The 12867-nt window shown below is 35.6% G+C and overlaps 1 protein-coding gene across 5 annotated transcripts in view; it reads right to left on the bottom strand.

The window, feature by feature from the left end:
* Positions 1 to 514: 514 nt before the first annotated feature.
* Positions 515 to 12867, bottom strand: part of KLHL7 (kelch like family member 7) — a 122416-nt gene continuing 110063 nt past the window's right edge. For all 5 annotated transcript variants that reach the window (XM_049894152.1, XM_049894150.1, XM_049894149.1 and 2 more), the window contains 4 exons: positions 9193 to 9433; positions 6528 to 6729; positions 2969 to 3066; positions 515 to 1976 (listed from right to left, as the gene is read on the bottom strand). In XM_049894152.1, coding sequence (XP_049750109.1) covers positions 1693 to 1976; positions 2969 to 3066; positions 6528 to 6729; positions 9193 to 9433 — 825 coding nt within the window. In that variant the 3' untranslated portion in view covers positions 515 to 1692. The remainder of the gene's footprint in view (positions 1977 to 2968; positions 3067 to 6527; positions 6730 to 9192; positions 9434 to 12867) is intronic.

The following is a 12867-nucleotide window of genomic DNA, read 5'->3' as shown; positions in this document are numbered from 1 at the left end:
AAAATTAACTCGCCACATTTTTCAATGGAGTTCTACATTCAAAATCCTAGATAAGAATGTCCAGAATAGGCAAATCCATAAAGTATGGTGATACTTTTAAGCCTAGGGCCGGGGGTGGGGTTTGGAGGAAATTGTGGGGTGACTGCCATTAGGTAAGAGGTTTCTCTCTGGATATGAATGTTCTAAAACTGATTGTGATAATGTTGCACAATTCTGTTAACATATTAACCATTGAATGGTACATTTTAAATGAATGAATTGTATGATATCTGAATTATATCTCGATAAATTTTTATATAAAAAAAATTTTTATACACATTAAAAAAAACCCTACATAAATATACCCATCATTAGGCTTTCTCTAATTCCTTTTTTATTGAAAAGCTTTTTAGGGATCAAAACTACTATAAACTAATATAAAGAACAGAAAGAAAATGAAAATAGAAACATTGCTTCACAGATTTAAAAAATAACCATTATCTAACACGTTTAAAACAAGGAATGAATAAAACTGAACAGTCTATTTTAGGTTAAAAAATATTTAATATTATCAGATTAAAAATAATGATGGTGACAGCTTTACATGGCTCATTCCATACACAGTGTAAAGGGCAACACATTACTGTAAGGAAAGAAATGAGTAGTTGGGATTGTAAAAGATCACTGACCACATAAAACTAACCAATATGAAATCTGATGTATATTTAAAGCTGTAATTTCTACAAAACTTTTAGAGCTTACTGGGTTGAATATATATATTTGATGTGTCCTGCTAAGGAAAAAAAAATCATGTTATCTTTTTAATCCTTAAGAAGTTCAAGGTCAACACTGATATTATGGTACAACTCTCAGTGCTCTTCTAGTGATCTAGAAATTTATTGTAAATACCTTTATCTTTTGCTAGTTAATAATTCTTATTAGGATTTGATTTGATTTAATAGTAAGGATTGAAGAGACAGAATCCTTTTTTAACCACTGGGTAAAAGTGAAATAAATTAATGATGGGTGCTGAGCTGGACATTTTGCATTAAAAAGACAGTATATATTTAATTAGACTGAATATATTTCATGAGAAGCTGGGTACATTTTTAATTCCAAAAATCCATTTATGAAGTTGTGTGTATGTGTGTGTGCTTTAACACACTCTGGGCTTACTTTTAAATGGAATACATTTGGCACTAAATGAAGCATATGAAGACAAGCAAAATGATGTGAGACGAAGCTGCTCCACCAGAGCTGCCTGTCTGGACTTGCAATTTATACTATTCCTTAGTACTTGACAGAACAGAAACAGACCAAACTACATAGCACTTCCATGATGTATGAAAATAGAATCTAGAGCTAAGATGAGGCTGCTTCACTGATGAGCCAGTCCCCTACTCTGCCATAATCACAATTACAAACGTGAAACTCATTCTAGAATTCATATTTTCATCAAATGCTGATAATTTTTCAAGTTGTCTTGCTAGATATGTTCCTGGCTATGTGGCCAGCTAAAATAGGGTCGTCTATTCAAGTAAAGAAAACCATATAAAAGAAACATTTATTTTGCAAGGATCTTATTTTACTTAAAACTTTCTTTAAAAAAACAAAACAAAACTGTAAACCAAAACTTTGTAACCAAAATCTTGAAACAAAGCACTGATGGCCACATTTTCGAATCTCTGATGAGTCTTGAAGTCCACTCATTTTTCATGTTTCAAGGGTCTCTTCATTTGCGCCACAAGTATCAACAACACAAATTAAACAACTTGTCACTGGGAAAGCACGGACTTTGGAGTTGGCGACCCATTTGTCTGTTTCAGTATTATATTCAAGGATGTGTCCTAAACGACCCACACCTTGAAAACCAGCCAAGACATAAACTATAGAGCCAACTGCTGCACATTTCACTGTTACACCCTTCCATGGCATTGGTGAGACCATCTTCCATTCATTTAATTTAATATCGTAATACTCCACGTTGTCCAGACCACCTTCAAAAGAATACAAGATAAGCAACAAGGAAAAGTATAAGGACAATTGTACGAAGATCTCTTAAAGGAATATATTTTGTATTTTCCCAACATTTTATTTGAAAAATTTCAAACACACAGAAAAGTTGTAATAAGTTTACAACGAATGCCCACATGCCCACCACCTAAATTCTACCATTAACATTTTACTAGTCTTCAATAAAATATAAATTAAGTTTTTTGTTTTAGAATCATAAATATTGATATTTATTCTACAAAATGAAAAATGTTCTATCTATTCTGGAAAATCAAAAAGTAAACTGATCAGTGGATTAACTCAATTATAATTATTCAAATGTCTTTATGTCCCTCTTTTTTTTTTAAATTTATCTTTCAGCAGTTTATAGAAAATATCAATAGATGGGGACAGGAGAAGAGAAAAGTTATTTCTTTGTTATACTTAAGTAACACTTAAAGGTACTGGATTAAATGAAGTTTGTGGGCTATCTCTAGATTGAGTCTAGATTCCCCATTATTTAAGACAATTACTAAGATTTTTCAGCATACTATTATTTAAGACAATAAAGAGGTCAAATTTACTCATTTTAAAAATAGCAATGTTTAAAAATATTTAGAAACTTGGCCATTTAGTGCTGGAATACCAGTCCTAAAACCTGTATTTTAAAAAATTTTGAAGGTGTAAATTGTTTTATTGCTCAACAGTTTGTAAGCTGTTATGATACCATTCCCCAGGGGGTATCTGGAAATGTGTGAGAGCCATCTGAGATTGTCACAATGCCTGGAGGCCATTACTGACATTTCATGGGCAAGGATGTTAAATGTCCTGCAATGTTTCATAAAATATGCTAGTTTCCAGAAAGTATAAAAATAGGTAGAATGATGTATGTGGTAAATGCTTGCCTCTAGATTTTAAGCAATGCTTCAATAATTGGCGTTAACAAAGTATCAGCTGACTCACTGGGAAAGTTGAACAGTGAATTAACATCACATACCTAAACCATTCTGACCTCCCACAGCAAATATCTTGTCCTTTACAAATACCAGTCCATGATTCTTCCTGGCCTCAATCATTGGACACAATTCAGTCCACCTGAAAAAAAGTATTTTAGTGTGCTTGCTCATAGGAAGTAAAAGGACAAGTCATTTATTAGAGGAGTCTGTTATCCCAATTAAGTACTCCTTTACCACTGATTTGTGCACATACACACAAACACACATATACAGAGAAATGGCTAGAAGGCTAGAAAACCAAAGTTTAACAGTGATTATTATAGATGGGGTAAACAGGGATTTCATTCCTTTCAACTCGGGATATGAGAGGACATAAGAAGTAGAGAATATCTGCAGACAATTAACATGTCTTAGGAAGAAATCTATTTCCTGTGGCTCACAATAACTTCCAAACTTGTAAAACAGGAACAAAAAAAGAAGAGGCAGATACTTAGACAATATAAAGCACTTATTCTGCCACATGTGCTTTTAATTAATGTTTACGTACAATTTAATAAGACACTAACTTATCATAGGCCTGCAGCAAACAGTAACATCTGTCACTTTCACACATCCAGCCTCAAGTCTGCACTGTGACTTCAGGCAGCTCTGGTGGTGGAAGTACTCACCATAATTCTGTCATGTTTAACTATTTATGAGCATGTTGTGTTTACAGCCACTATTATAAATAATGAAATTGAGAATATAAATGTGGACACAACTGTTGGAAGATGCTAAAGTTCACAGGTAGCAGCTTGATACACATACACAGACAACTGTCTAACTATTTTTGATATGAGATTCAATCCCTTCTTCTGCATATGCTCCCACACACACACCTGACAGTTGTGACTATGAAGGTGGTACTGGCACATAGGTCTGGGCTCTTAATAGCTAAAATAAACTACCACCACCAACAAAAGGGAAACTTGGCATAAATGTAACTTCCTAAAATGGTTATTTATGTCTCTTCTTTAAAACAACTTGATAAATTTAACTTTCTAAAACATAAATTGGGGCATGATTATTAACTCTGAAGACATTAACAATTTTTGTTTTATATTTATGTATTGCCTTTTTTTATGGTACTTTTTTTTTTTTAGATGGTTTACAGGGCAAATTAGTTTCTCATTAAACAATATGCATATTGTTTTGTGGTATCGGCTGCCCACCCCACGTGTCAACACTCTCCCTTCTCGACCGTGGGTTCCCGAATACCAGCTTTCCTGTCCCCTCCTGCCTACTCGTCCTTGCCCCCTGGGCTGGTGTGCCCCTTTAGTCTCGTTTTGTTCTACAGGCCTATCTAATCTTTGGCTGATGGGTGAACCTCAGGAGTATGTATTGCTTTTTGTTTTAAAAATGGTTTGAGAGAAGCCACTCTCGTTTTCAGAGCACTCTGTGGGGTGAAGTGGGCAGGCATTGCTGTTTTCAGAATAAAGACGTGTTCATCCAGGGGAAAAGGGCAGCCTTTAGCTGGGAAGTGGGAGAGCCAGGACTAGGGCTCCGCTGCCTCTCTGCACAGAGCGCCCACAGTGCACTAAAGACTGCATTTGACTTGGAAAAATTCAATTTACATACCTCTTTCTTCTTCAGATATGTCAGTGATGTAAAGTGAAGAAAAAGTCAGTGAATGCATGTTTTTATGTCTATCTACATTTCCTGAAAGTTTACAAATAAGGAAGTTTCATAAAATACACTTCCTCTACCTCACGTGCAGAACACCTGCTAAGGCCCTGCTCTGCTCTCTCCAACCTCAAGTTTAGCGCTTAGAAGCTTTTCTTAAAGGTCCATCTGCTTAAAATGTGCCATTTTTCATAGGCTTAAGTTATAAAACATGTAAGAAAAATGTAAAAAATTAGAGTAATTCTTATAAAGTGACTCAGATAACATTTTAGAAAGAAAGTCGTAGTATCTAACTTATTTTTCATTTTGACAACTGGATAATTCACATTAGCTTTTCATTTATGTTAAGTTTAAGGGCACTGAAGAGAAGAAAGAGAATTCAAACTCAACACATAAGATCAATATACACAAAAGAAATGCTAAGCCATATAAGTTTTTAAATATTCCCTAAACAGAATATATTCACCTAGTTTTAAAAAATGTTGAGGTTGCCAAATTCCTTTGTTCTTTTTGATTTACACTGATATTGCCTGAAAAAAAAAAATCTCAAAATTTAGAAGCCTTAAGTTTGTATTGTAATAGGTTCCACTTTAAGAGATTTTTTAGAAATGGAAAAGTAATTAGGCAGCAGGATAAATCAGACTACAATTTTCCAGTTAGTACGCTGTATCACTTTTTGAGCACACTGTATATGAGAGAAAGGTGGTGACTGATACAAGAGGGAAGACAGCTGGTATATACACACACATCCCCTTTGGTTTGGGACAAGATGAGGCAGATTACCGAAGTCTCAATATTTCAGCGTAAGTTTCAAAAGATCAGTGGCTTTTTACATCTATTCCCTACGGTGATAACCAGTTGAGCAAAAAATGAGAAAAGAACAGTTGTAACTGCACTTTTGCCTGGGAAAGGAATTACTGATTATGTTCCTTAAATTTGTTTTAAAGTAGGCAAGAAACATAAATAGATAAATGCATATGACTGGTCATATTTCATAATTAATTTCTCATCTTTTAATTTAAAAAAAGCAATAGCTAGAGTTAATGACTTCTTTTTTTTTTATGTTTCTTAGTCTGGTAATATTTTTTAAACATAAAACTTAAGCACATGAGTTTTGGTGCAACTCTTTGGCATAACATTTAAATAACTTGTTCTGATAAAAGAACAACGGGCAATCCAGCCATATGAGTAACTGACTTTTTCTCAGAGCTCTTTGGATGTTTCTAGGCCATCAACAAATCACCAGGTCAACTTCCTCGTTAGGTTAGTGTCACTGCACTTACCACCGTCACCATTATTCAATGTTTAGTACATTTCCTTTGGCTATATTGAATAGGGCCCATTATTAGCTGTAAGGTCAGAAAACTTGGCTCACCATTTATTTCTTTAGCATTTTGCCTTTTTAAAAGCAGTTATTTGCTTCCCAGTTGATTCAAGAATATGAAAGCAAATATGTTTTTGTAAGTATGAACACAAAAAGACATTGTATCTAGGGGCATGATTTAGTAAGGCCAGAACCAATGAGTAATACTGTTACTTAACTGCAAATTTACTACTGATCTTAAGGGTGTCCCCCTACCCTCTTGCCCCCTTCCTTCCCTATATTTCCTGGCCTCTCAAGCAAAAATATTTTATATGTTTGATGCAACAATCAGACCTGTCTCACTCATGGCACTTATTGCCTGAGAAGGACCAGAAAGAGAAGGACTCCTGTGAGATTTAAGGTCAGGGCAGTTACCATATCAAAGAAGCACTCACTGGTGTGGAGGTCCAGACTGTAAACACGCCACTGACCTCAGCATATTCAAAAGTATATGAACATTCTCAGTCTGAGAACTAAATTGTTATGGTAGGTTCCTCCTGCCTTTTGACATCCCCTTCCACTGAGCTTAAGAAATACGATTAACTGTGAAGTAAGAGTTTTAAATCGATACATACGTTTCTGTGGCGGGATCATAAACTTCACAGGAATTCAGCACTCTCCCAGAAACATTGTTCCCTAAACTTCCACCACAAACATAGATCAGGCCATTGGCTTCCACCATCCCGTGGCTGCAGCGCTGAGTTAGCATGCTGGGCTTCGTGTGCCAGCTCTCAGTTCTTGTATCATAGCATTCAAATAAATACAGGGCGGAGTTTCCTGAAAAAGAAAAGGGCCCCATTTTGCTTAACGTTGTGTGTGTGTATGAAGGTAGGGGGTGGGATGGGGTTTGAAGCCAAGTGACTATAGAGCTGAGTCATCCGTTGGGGGAGGAAAGGATTCAGGGTTGTATAATCAGTTTTACGGGGCCCTGGTGGCGCAGTGGTTAAGAATTTGCTAACCAAAAGGGTAGCGGTTGAAATCCACCAGCTGCTCCTTGGAAACCCTATGAGGCAGTTCTACCCTGTCTCATAGGGTTGCTGTGAGTCCAAATTGACTTGATGGCAATGAGTTTAGCTTTTGGTTTTAATCAGCTTTATACTCAATCAACAATAGCAAGAAAAAAAAATACACGAGTAGTTTTTCAAAATGTAAATATTCTTACTTTTCACTTAACAAAGAAAAAGCTAATTCCATTTGTACAGATCCTGAAAAATACTCAAAGAAGGATCTGTTGGAAAGACTTATTTACTGGTAACTGAACTTAAGAAGAAGAAATTGGTTTGATGTCAACAGAAAAATAAGAAACACTATAAATATGTCTTCAAGCCCAGTGGTGCATGATGAAAATTATACCCAAACTTTAAATGTTTATATAGAAGTAAAAAGCATAGCTATTTACAGCTGATAAATCTACATCTTAAAATATGAAAACTAATAATATTCTAAGGCTTATCATTTAATTAAAAAAATTATCATTAAAAATTTTTTTTTTTTTTTATCATTTAATAGTCTACAACAGCCACTGTACCATTAACAAAACTATACTTCACTCTTCTCAGTGGCTGTCTGAGTAAGCCCTGAAGTCCCAGGCTGGTCCTTTCCTGTGTATACTCTCAAGGTATTGCTATACATCTGTTGTATTGAGATTATAAGTTTTAGGGGCAAAACATATATTCATCCTGTTTCGCAACTTTTGTACATTCTGGGAGCTCCATAAAGATTTTAGAAATGATACTATTACAGACCAAGTGCTTCTGTCCTTCCCAAAGAACAAGAAATGCGACTTTTACCAAACTATTTTGCGCTTCCCACCTGCTGGGCTTTGCAAATGCTAAAGTATTAGAAACTAAAAAACAAAACAAAGCAAAACAGAACCCTTACAATTCATCACAACCCAGGTTTATGAGAAGCAAAGATCAGAAAAGAACAAACAGAATAGTCATGAACAAAAATGACTTAACTTTTAAAAAATTTCCAATGCAGTTTACTTAGTTGTTTAACACTAGGGGAAAATTACACAGTATTTAGCAGATATCTCTCTATCTATATCTATATATACCCTCCTGTTTAAATAAAAAAAAAAATGACTTAGTAAATATTGAAGAAATAAAGTTATTTTACTACACCACAGAGTGGTTACTTTCTATCACCTTTGGGATACACTGCATTTGGAACACTCTATTAAGAAGGCCATCTCTCAAGTCACATTGAGGATATCTTAATTTTTCTTATATTCATTTGGCATGCAGTAAGGGGTAAAAACTTAGATAAATACGCTGACCAAAATGTAAACATCTGGGTTAATATAAAAATCACCAAAGAAAAATAAAGAGATTTAATTAGTATTTAAATTCCACATCATAAGTTTGCTTGGTCTTCCTAATTTTCTCTATAAGCCCGTTATTTAGCTAAAGAAATTACTTGAAAAGATGAAAGCATATAAAAGCTATTATTTGTCTAGTCTGCACCTAGAATATTAATTAAAAAAAATCACCACTGGACACTTAATAAATTATCTATCAATGAGAAAGGCTTTTACGCCCCACAACCAGTTATGATCAGTTAAGTATAAAATACCACTGCCAGTCATTAGGTTAAAAAGTTAAACAATAAAGCAAATGAAAAAGATCATTCTTACTTTTTTCTGATACAAAGAAAGGACAGATAAGACATACTTTAAAAGCTTGAATGCTGTAAAGAGTTCTTACAGGGTTTTTTAGAAAGCCAAACTTTGAAATCTTTAAAGCAAATAGAGTAAAACCTGCGAAAGCCAGAAACTGTGTAAGGCAGAAAGCTGTCAGAGTAGGAAAACTCAGGTGTTTTCCACTAAAATGAGTGATAGAAAAGTGGTTAAGACTGCACCCTGTCAAAGGTGGAAAACGTGCAAGACCTGGAAAAACACAGCAGTCTTGTCACGTTCTGGCTCCCCCTCTCACAGTTTCACCATATTATGTATCCAAAACACCCAATCTAAAACTAAAATTCAGATGGTGCCAAATAATGTTTCATCATCATCATAAAAAATGGACAATTAACATAAACTAGGAAGCTTAAATTCTTACAAATTACTGATTTATAAAGAAGTCAGGTAAGCCTTTGGGGAAATGGGCTCTAAAATGTGACAGATAAGCATTTAAGTTAGGTCAAAAAGTATCTGGACAAATAATACCAATTGTCTACTTCAGTATGACCTGGCTTTAAAACACTTCCCCAAAACAAAAATACTTAAGAAGTCCTTACCTACTTCTGAACCTCCAGATGTATAAATTTTGCCTTCTGCAGCACAAGCAGCAAGGCTATCTCGGGGTGCTGGAGGGCCGAGTTTGGAATACCAGCTATCCTTCACTACGTTATAGCAGTCCATTCGTTTTATGGGGAAAAGCTGGGAGCCACCCAAAATGTACACTACATTGTCCCAGAACACGCACGCTGCATCTCTTCGTTTTTCAAAGGGGCAGCGGATGTCTGTCCAGCTATAATCCTGTAACAGGAAAGGACAGGAAGCTTTCAGTAAGGGAAAAATATAATTGAAAAAGACAAAGCAAAGGTAAGAGTCAAGAAAACACAAAATACAAGAATGTGTTAGTCTCCTAGAGGACTCATAAAAATATTGGCTTGAGACTAATACCTAGTTTGTATCGTGTGATTTCTTCAGAATGTTCGTTAATTGGGGCAGAGGGCTTAAGAGAGAAATGCAACTGCTTTGGGTCCTATCTGGCTTTAAAATGAACTTAAATGCACTTGGATATATGACCACCAGTCTGCCTTCTATTCCTTCTGTTACTAATAATACATGAAAGTTGTAAGTAATTTTGTTATTTTTTTTATAAAAGCTTCTTTTTCAAATGTAAATATTCACATCTTCTTCCTGTCGGATGCATGACATGAAGCTCAAAGTGCCATTATCCAATTGATGTCCAAAGATGAAATCCTGAAGATACAAGAAAGTGTTTTGTGGACTTCTGTGAGGTATTAACTTCCTCTAATATTCAGCTGTCATCTGTTACGACTGGTCTGAGTACTCACTTTTGTCTCATTCTTTCACAATAAGAGCCTCTTCATAAGGCTTCAGTTTTATACAACGGACATTAAAAACTGGGGAAAATATTTTTACTTGTTCTCTTAGAGCTCTAATTCCTACCTGACCAAGTTTATTACCAGAGAAACACAATTTCATTATTAATGCACATTATTAACTTAATGAACTTCAAGTCTTGCCACTCTCACACCCCAGCTTATTTAAGATATTATTAGAGAGCAATATGGGAGGTTCTCCATAATTTCTAAAGATATCCCTGAGAAAATTATCTTTCTGTGCTCTTCCTTAATTAACCATAGGATGAGAAAACTGGTCATATAGTCTTAAAGGATCTCCAAGGCCTGTTATTCTTCAAATGAAAAATAAATGCCCATGTAGAAGCTGGAATAAAATAAATAAATAAATACCTTTTCTTTTAGCCAGATGTCCTTAAAGATTTAGATGTTAGGGTATGAGTCTCCAAAGAATGAAATAATTCCAAAGAGTTTAATAACCGGAATAGTTTTTTCTCATACCACTCAGGGGCTAGGGGAGAGAACAGGTACTCATGTGTACTTGTCATATAGGACTTGGTTATGCTTCAGATTTAAGAATTAAATTGCTCTCTTTTCTAAGTTCAAGGGAAAAAAATGACAAGCCTGGATGTGTGCATGCATGTGATATCATATACAGGAACAGGAAATGTTTCTTATCTACTTGCAATTACTAAAAAACCTTGAGTTTTTCCAATTCTCCAAACATTGTCCATAGTAACTGTACATGTCAGACACTACTAAGCTTGATAAATACTAATTGCAATATTCTGCCAAATCTTGTAGAAAGAAGTGAAATGTTCTTTGCAAGAATTCCTACCTAGAATGCGAAATAGACTTCATTGCCGCTAAAATTTAATGTTTTACATTTGGACTCATTTAAATACACCTGTGTTTAATCATATGTGGCATTGGTTGCTGTGTCTGTGGGAGTAGGGGGGAAAGAGGGAGATGATTATTTTTTTCCTGCCTCAGAGGTCCACCTAATTCCCTCAATCTACCTCTCACCCAAATAGAGTACTGAGAAGGTGATTTGATGTTTGCCTTTGGATAACTGGTTATATAGCCTAGGAGGCAACATGTGCAATCCAGGAAGCAAGGGGAGAAGGGAGGAAAAACAAAAAGATAGGCAGTCAGGCTGTCAGCTCAGTGGGTATGAATGTCAGGGTCTTACCCCAGGGATGGGACCACTTCCAACCTGTGGCTTATGTGGAAGGAAGGTTACTTGGGGCTCCCTGCACTCCTAGGCTAAGTGCAGGCTGGAGGAACACAGTTTTTATGTTGGAAAGATGGAGGAATAGCACTAGAGTTTTAGACAGAGATGTATATTAACCTAAAAATAGAATTTAATTCAGTTAAGTTTTATTGAGTATCTATTCCATACAGGGTTCTGTGGTTAGGTGATAAGAAGACATGAAAGTGAGAAAGCTTGGGAAAGACATGGATAGAAGGATTTCTTATGTTCTGACACATCACCCATATACATATTCACCCACAGGCACATGCAGACACATCCATGCATCCTAGGTCCTCGTCAGCCTTTCTTGCCTCTGCTGTGACAGCCTATACTAGACATTCTAGCGTTTTTCAAACTCATGACTCCTTTTTTGTAGGCTTCCCTGGTTTCCTTTTTCTGAATCTCCACCCCACTCAAGTCCAGACTTGAAGACTTAGCATTCTTTCATATCTTGCTCTGTGTGGTTTTTCAGCTGTAGTGCAACAGATCTTATTGCTCCCAGGAGAACACAAACTTCTTGAGGTGAGGGGAGGGGCTATAATATTCCTCAAGGTAAAAGCATCATCCTGGTATTTTCCTTGAGAGTAAAGATGGGCTATATAGTCTGTATTTTGAACATACATGGATCCATAAGAATAGAAAACTATATGTTTTATATATTATTATATAATAGTATATATCATATATAAAACATACATATTCATAATCAAGACAACCAAAATACTTTTTATTTGTAGAACTTGAGAACTTTATTTTGGATCATTTCGAGAGGAAACCAGGCCAAATTAGAAAAGGTGGAGTCTTAGAAAAAAGGGAAGGCAAAATTAACAAAATGAAAAAAATCTTCCTACAGAAAGCACAGGGAGCCAATCCAATCTGATTTTAAGATGATCAAATTATAAGCGCTTTCTCTTAAGCCATTATCTGATTTACCTTAGTTTCTAAGGGCTGTTTAAAAAAAGAAATCACAGAACTATGGGGCCAACCATATGGGAAGCAGGTTTATAACAGATGCCAGAACATTTCTAGAAGTAGTTTCATGAAAAATACAAACACTTATCACTTCAGTCATTTCATAGGGTCAAAAAGAATGTAGCTCAAAGGAGCCAGGAAAATGTGTACCAAGCTAGGCTCTGTATTAGGGAGCTATGGGTCTCAGGTAAGCCACTTAGCTTCTCAGGTACTTTAGTTTCCTTCTCTGTAAAACAAAAAGACTGAACTAGATGACTAAGATTCCCTCCCACCTCCACCCTGGCTTTCACCCCTAAAGACCAATGATCTTAGGCCCCAAATGATTTAGAAAGTATCACTAAACAAACAGCTATTATTGACTTATTAGTTATTGAGGTCTTTCAGGTACTCTGCTGAAATAATGTAAAAACATTTAATTTTTATAATAACCCAGGAGGTAATATTCTCATTTTACAGAAAACTAAACCTTAGAGATGTTTAGTACTTTGTCAAAGGTTACAGAGCTCAAAAACGGTGAATTCACTCCAAAGCTGCACTCCTAACCCTTACACTGCCTGCTTCTCTAAAAACCTTCTCATAAAACCTACTCAAAAGAACACTGGACTGGGGTAGAGCAGTCTGGGTTCTTCATCCCT

This window comes from Elephas maximus, chromosome 8 (assembly GCF_024166365.1).
Source record: "Elephas maximus indicus isolate mEleMax1 chromosome 8, mEleMax1 primary haplotype, whole genome shotgun sequence".
Lineage (NCBI taxonomy): Eukaryota > Metazoa > Chordata > Mammalia > Proboscidea > Elephantidae > Elephas > Elephas maximus.
Note: the sequence above shows the minus strand (reverse complement) of the source record. Positions and strands in the feature narration are given on the sequence as shown.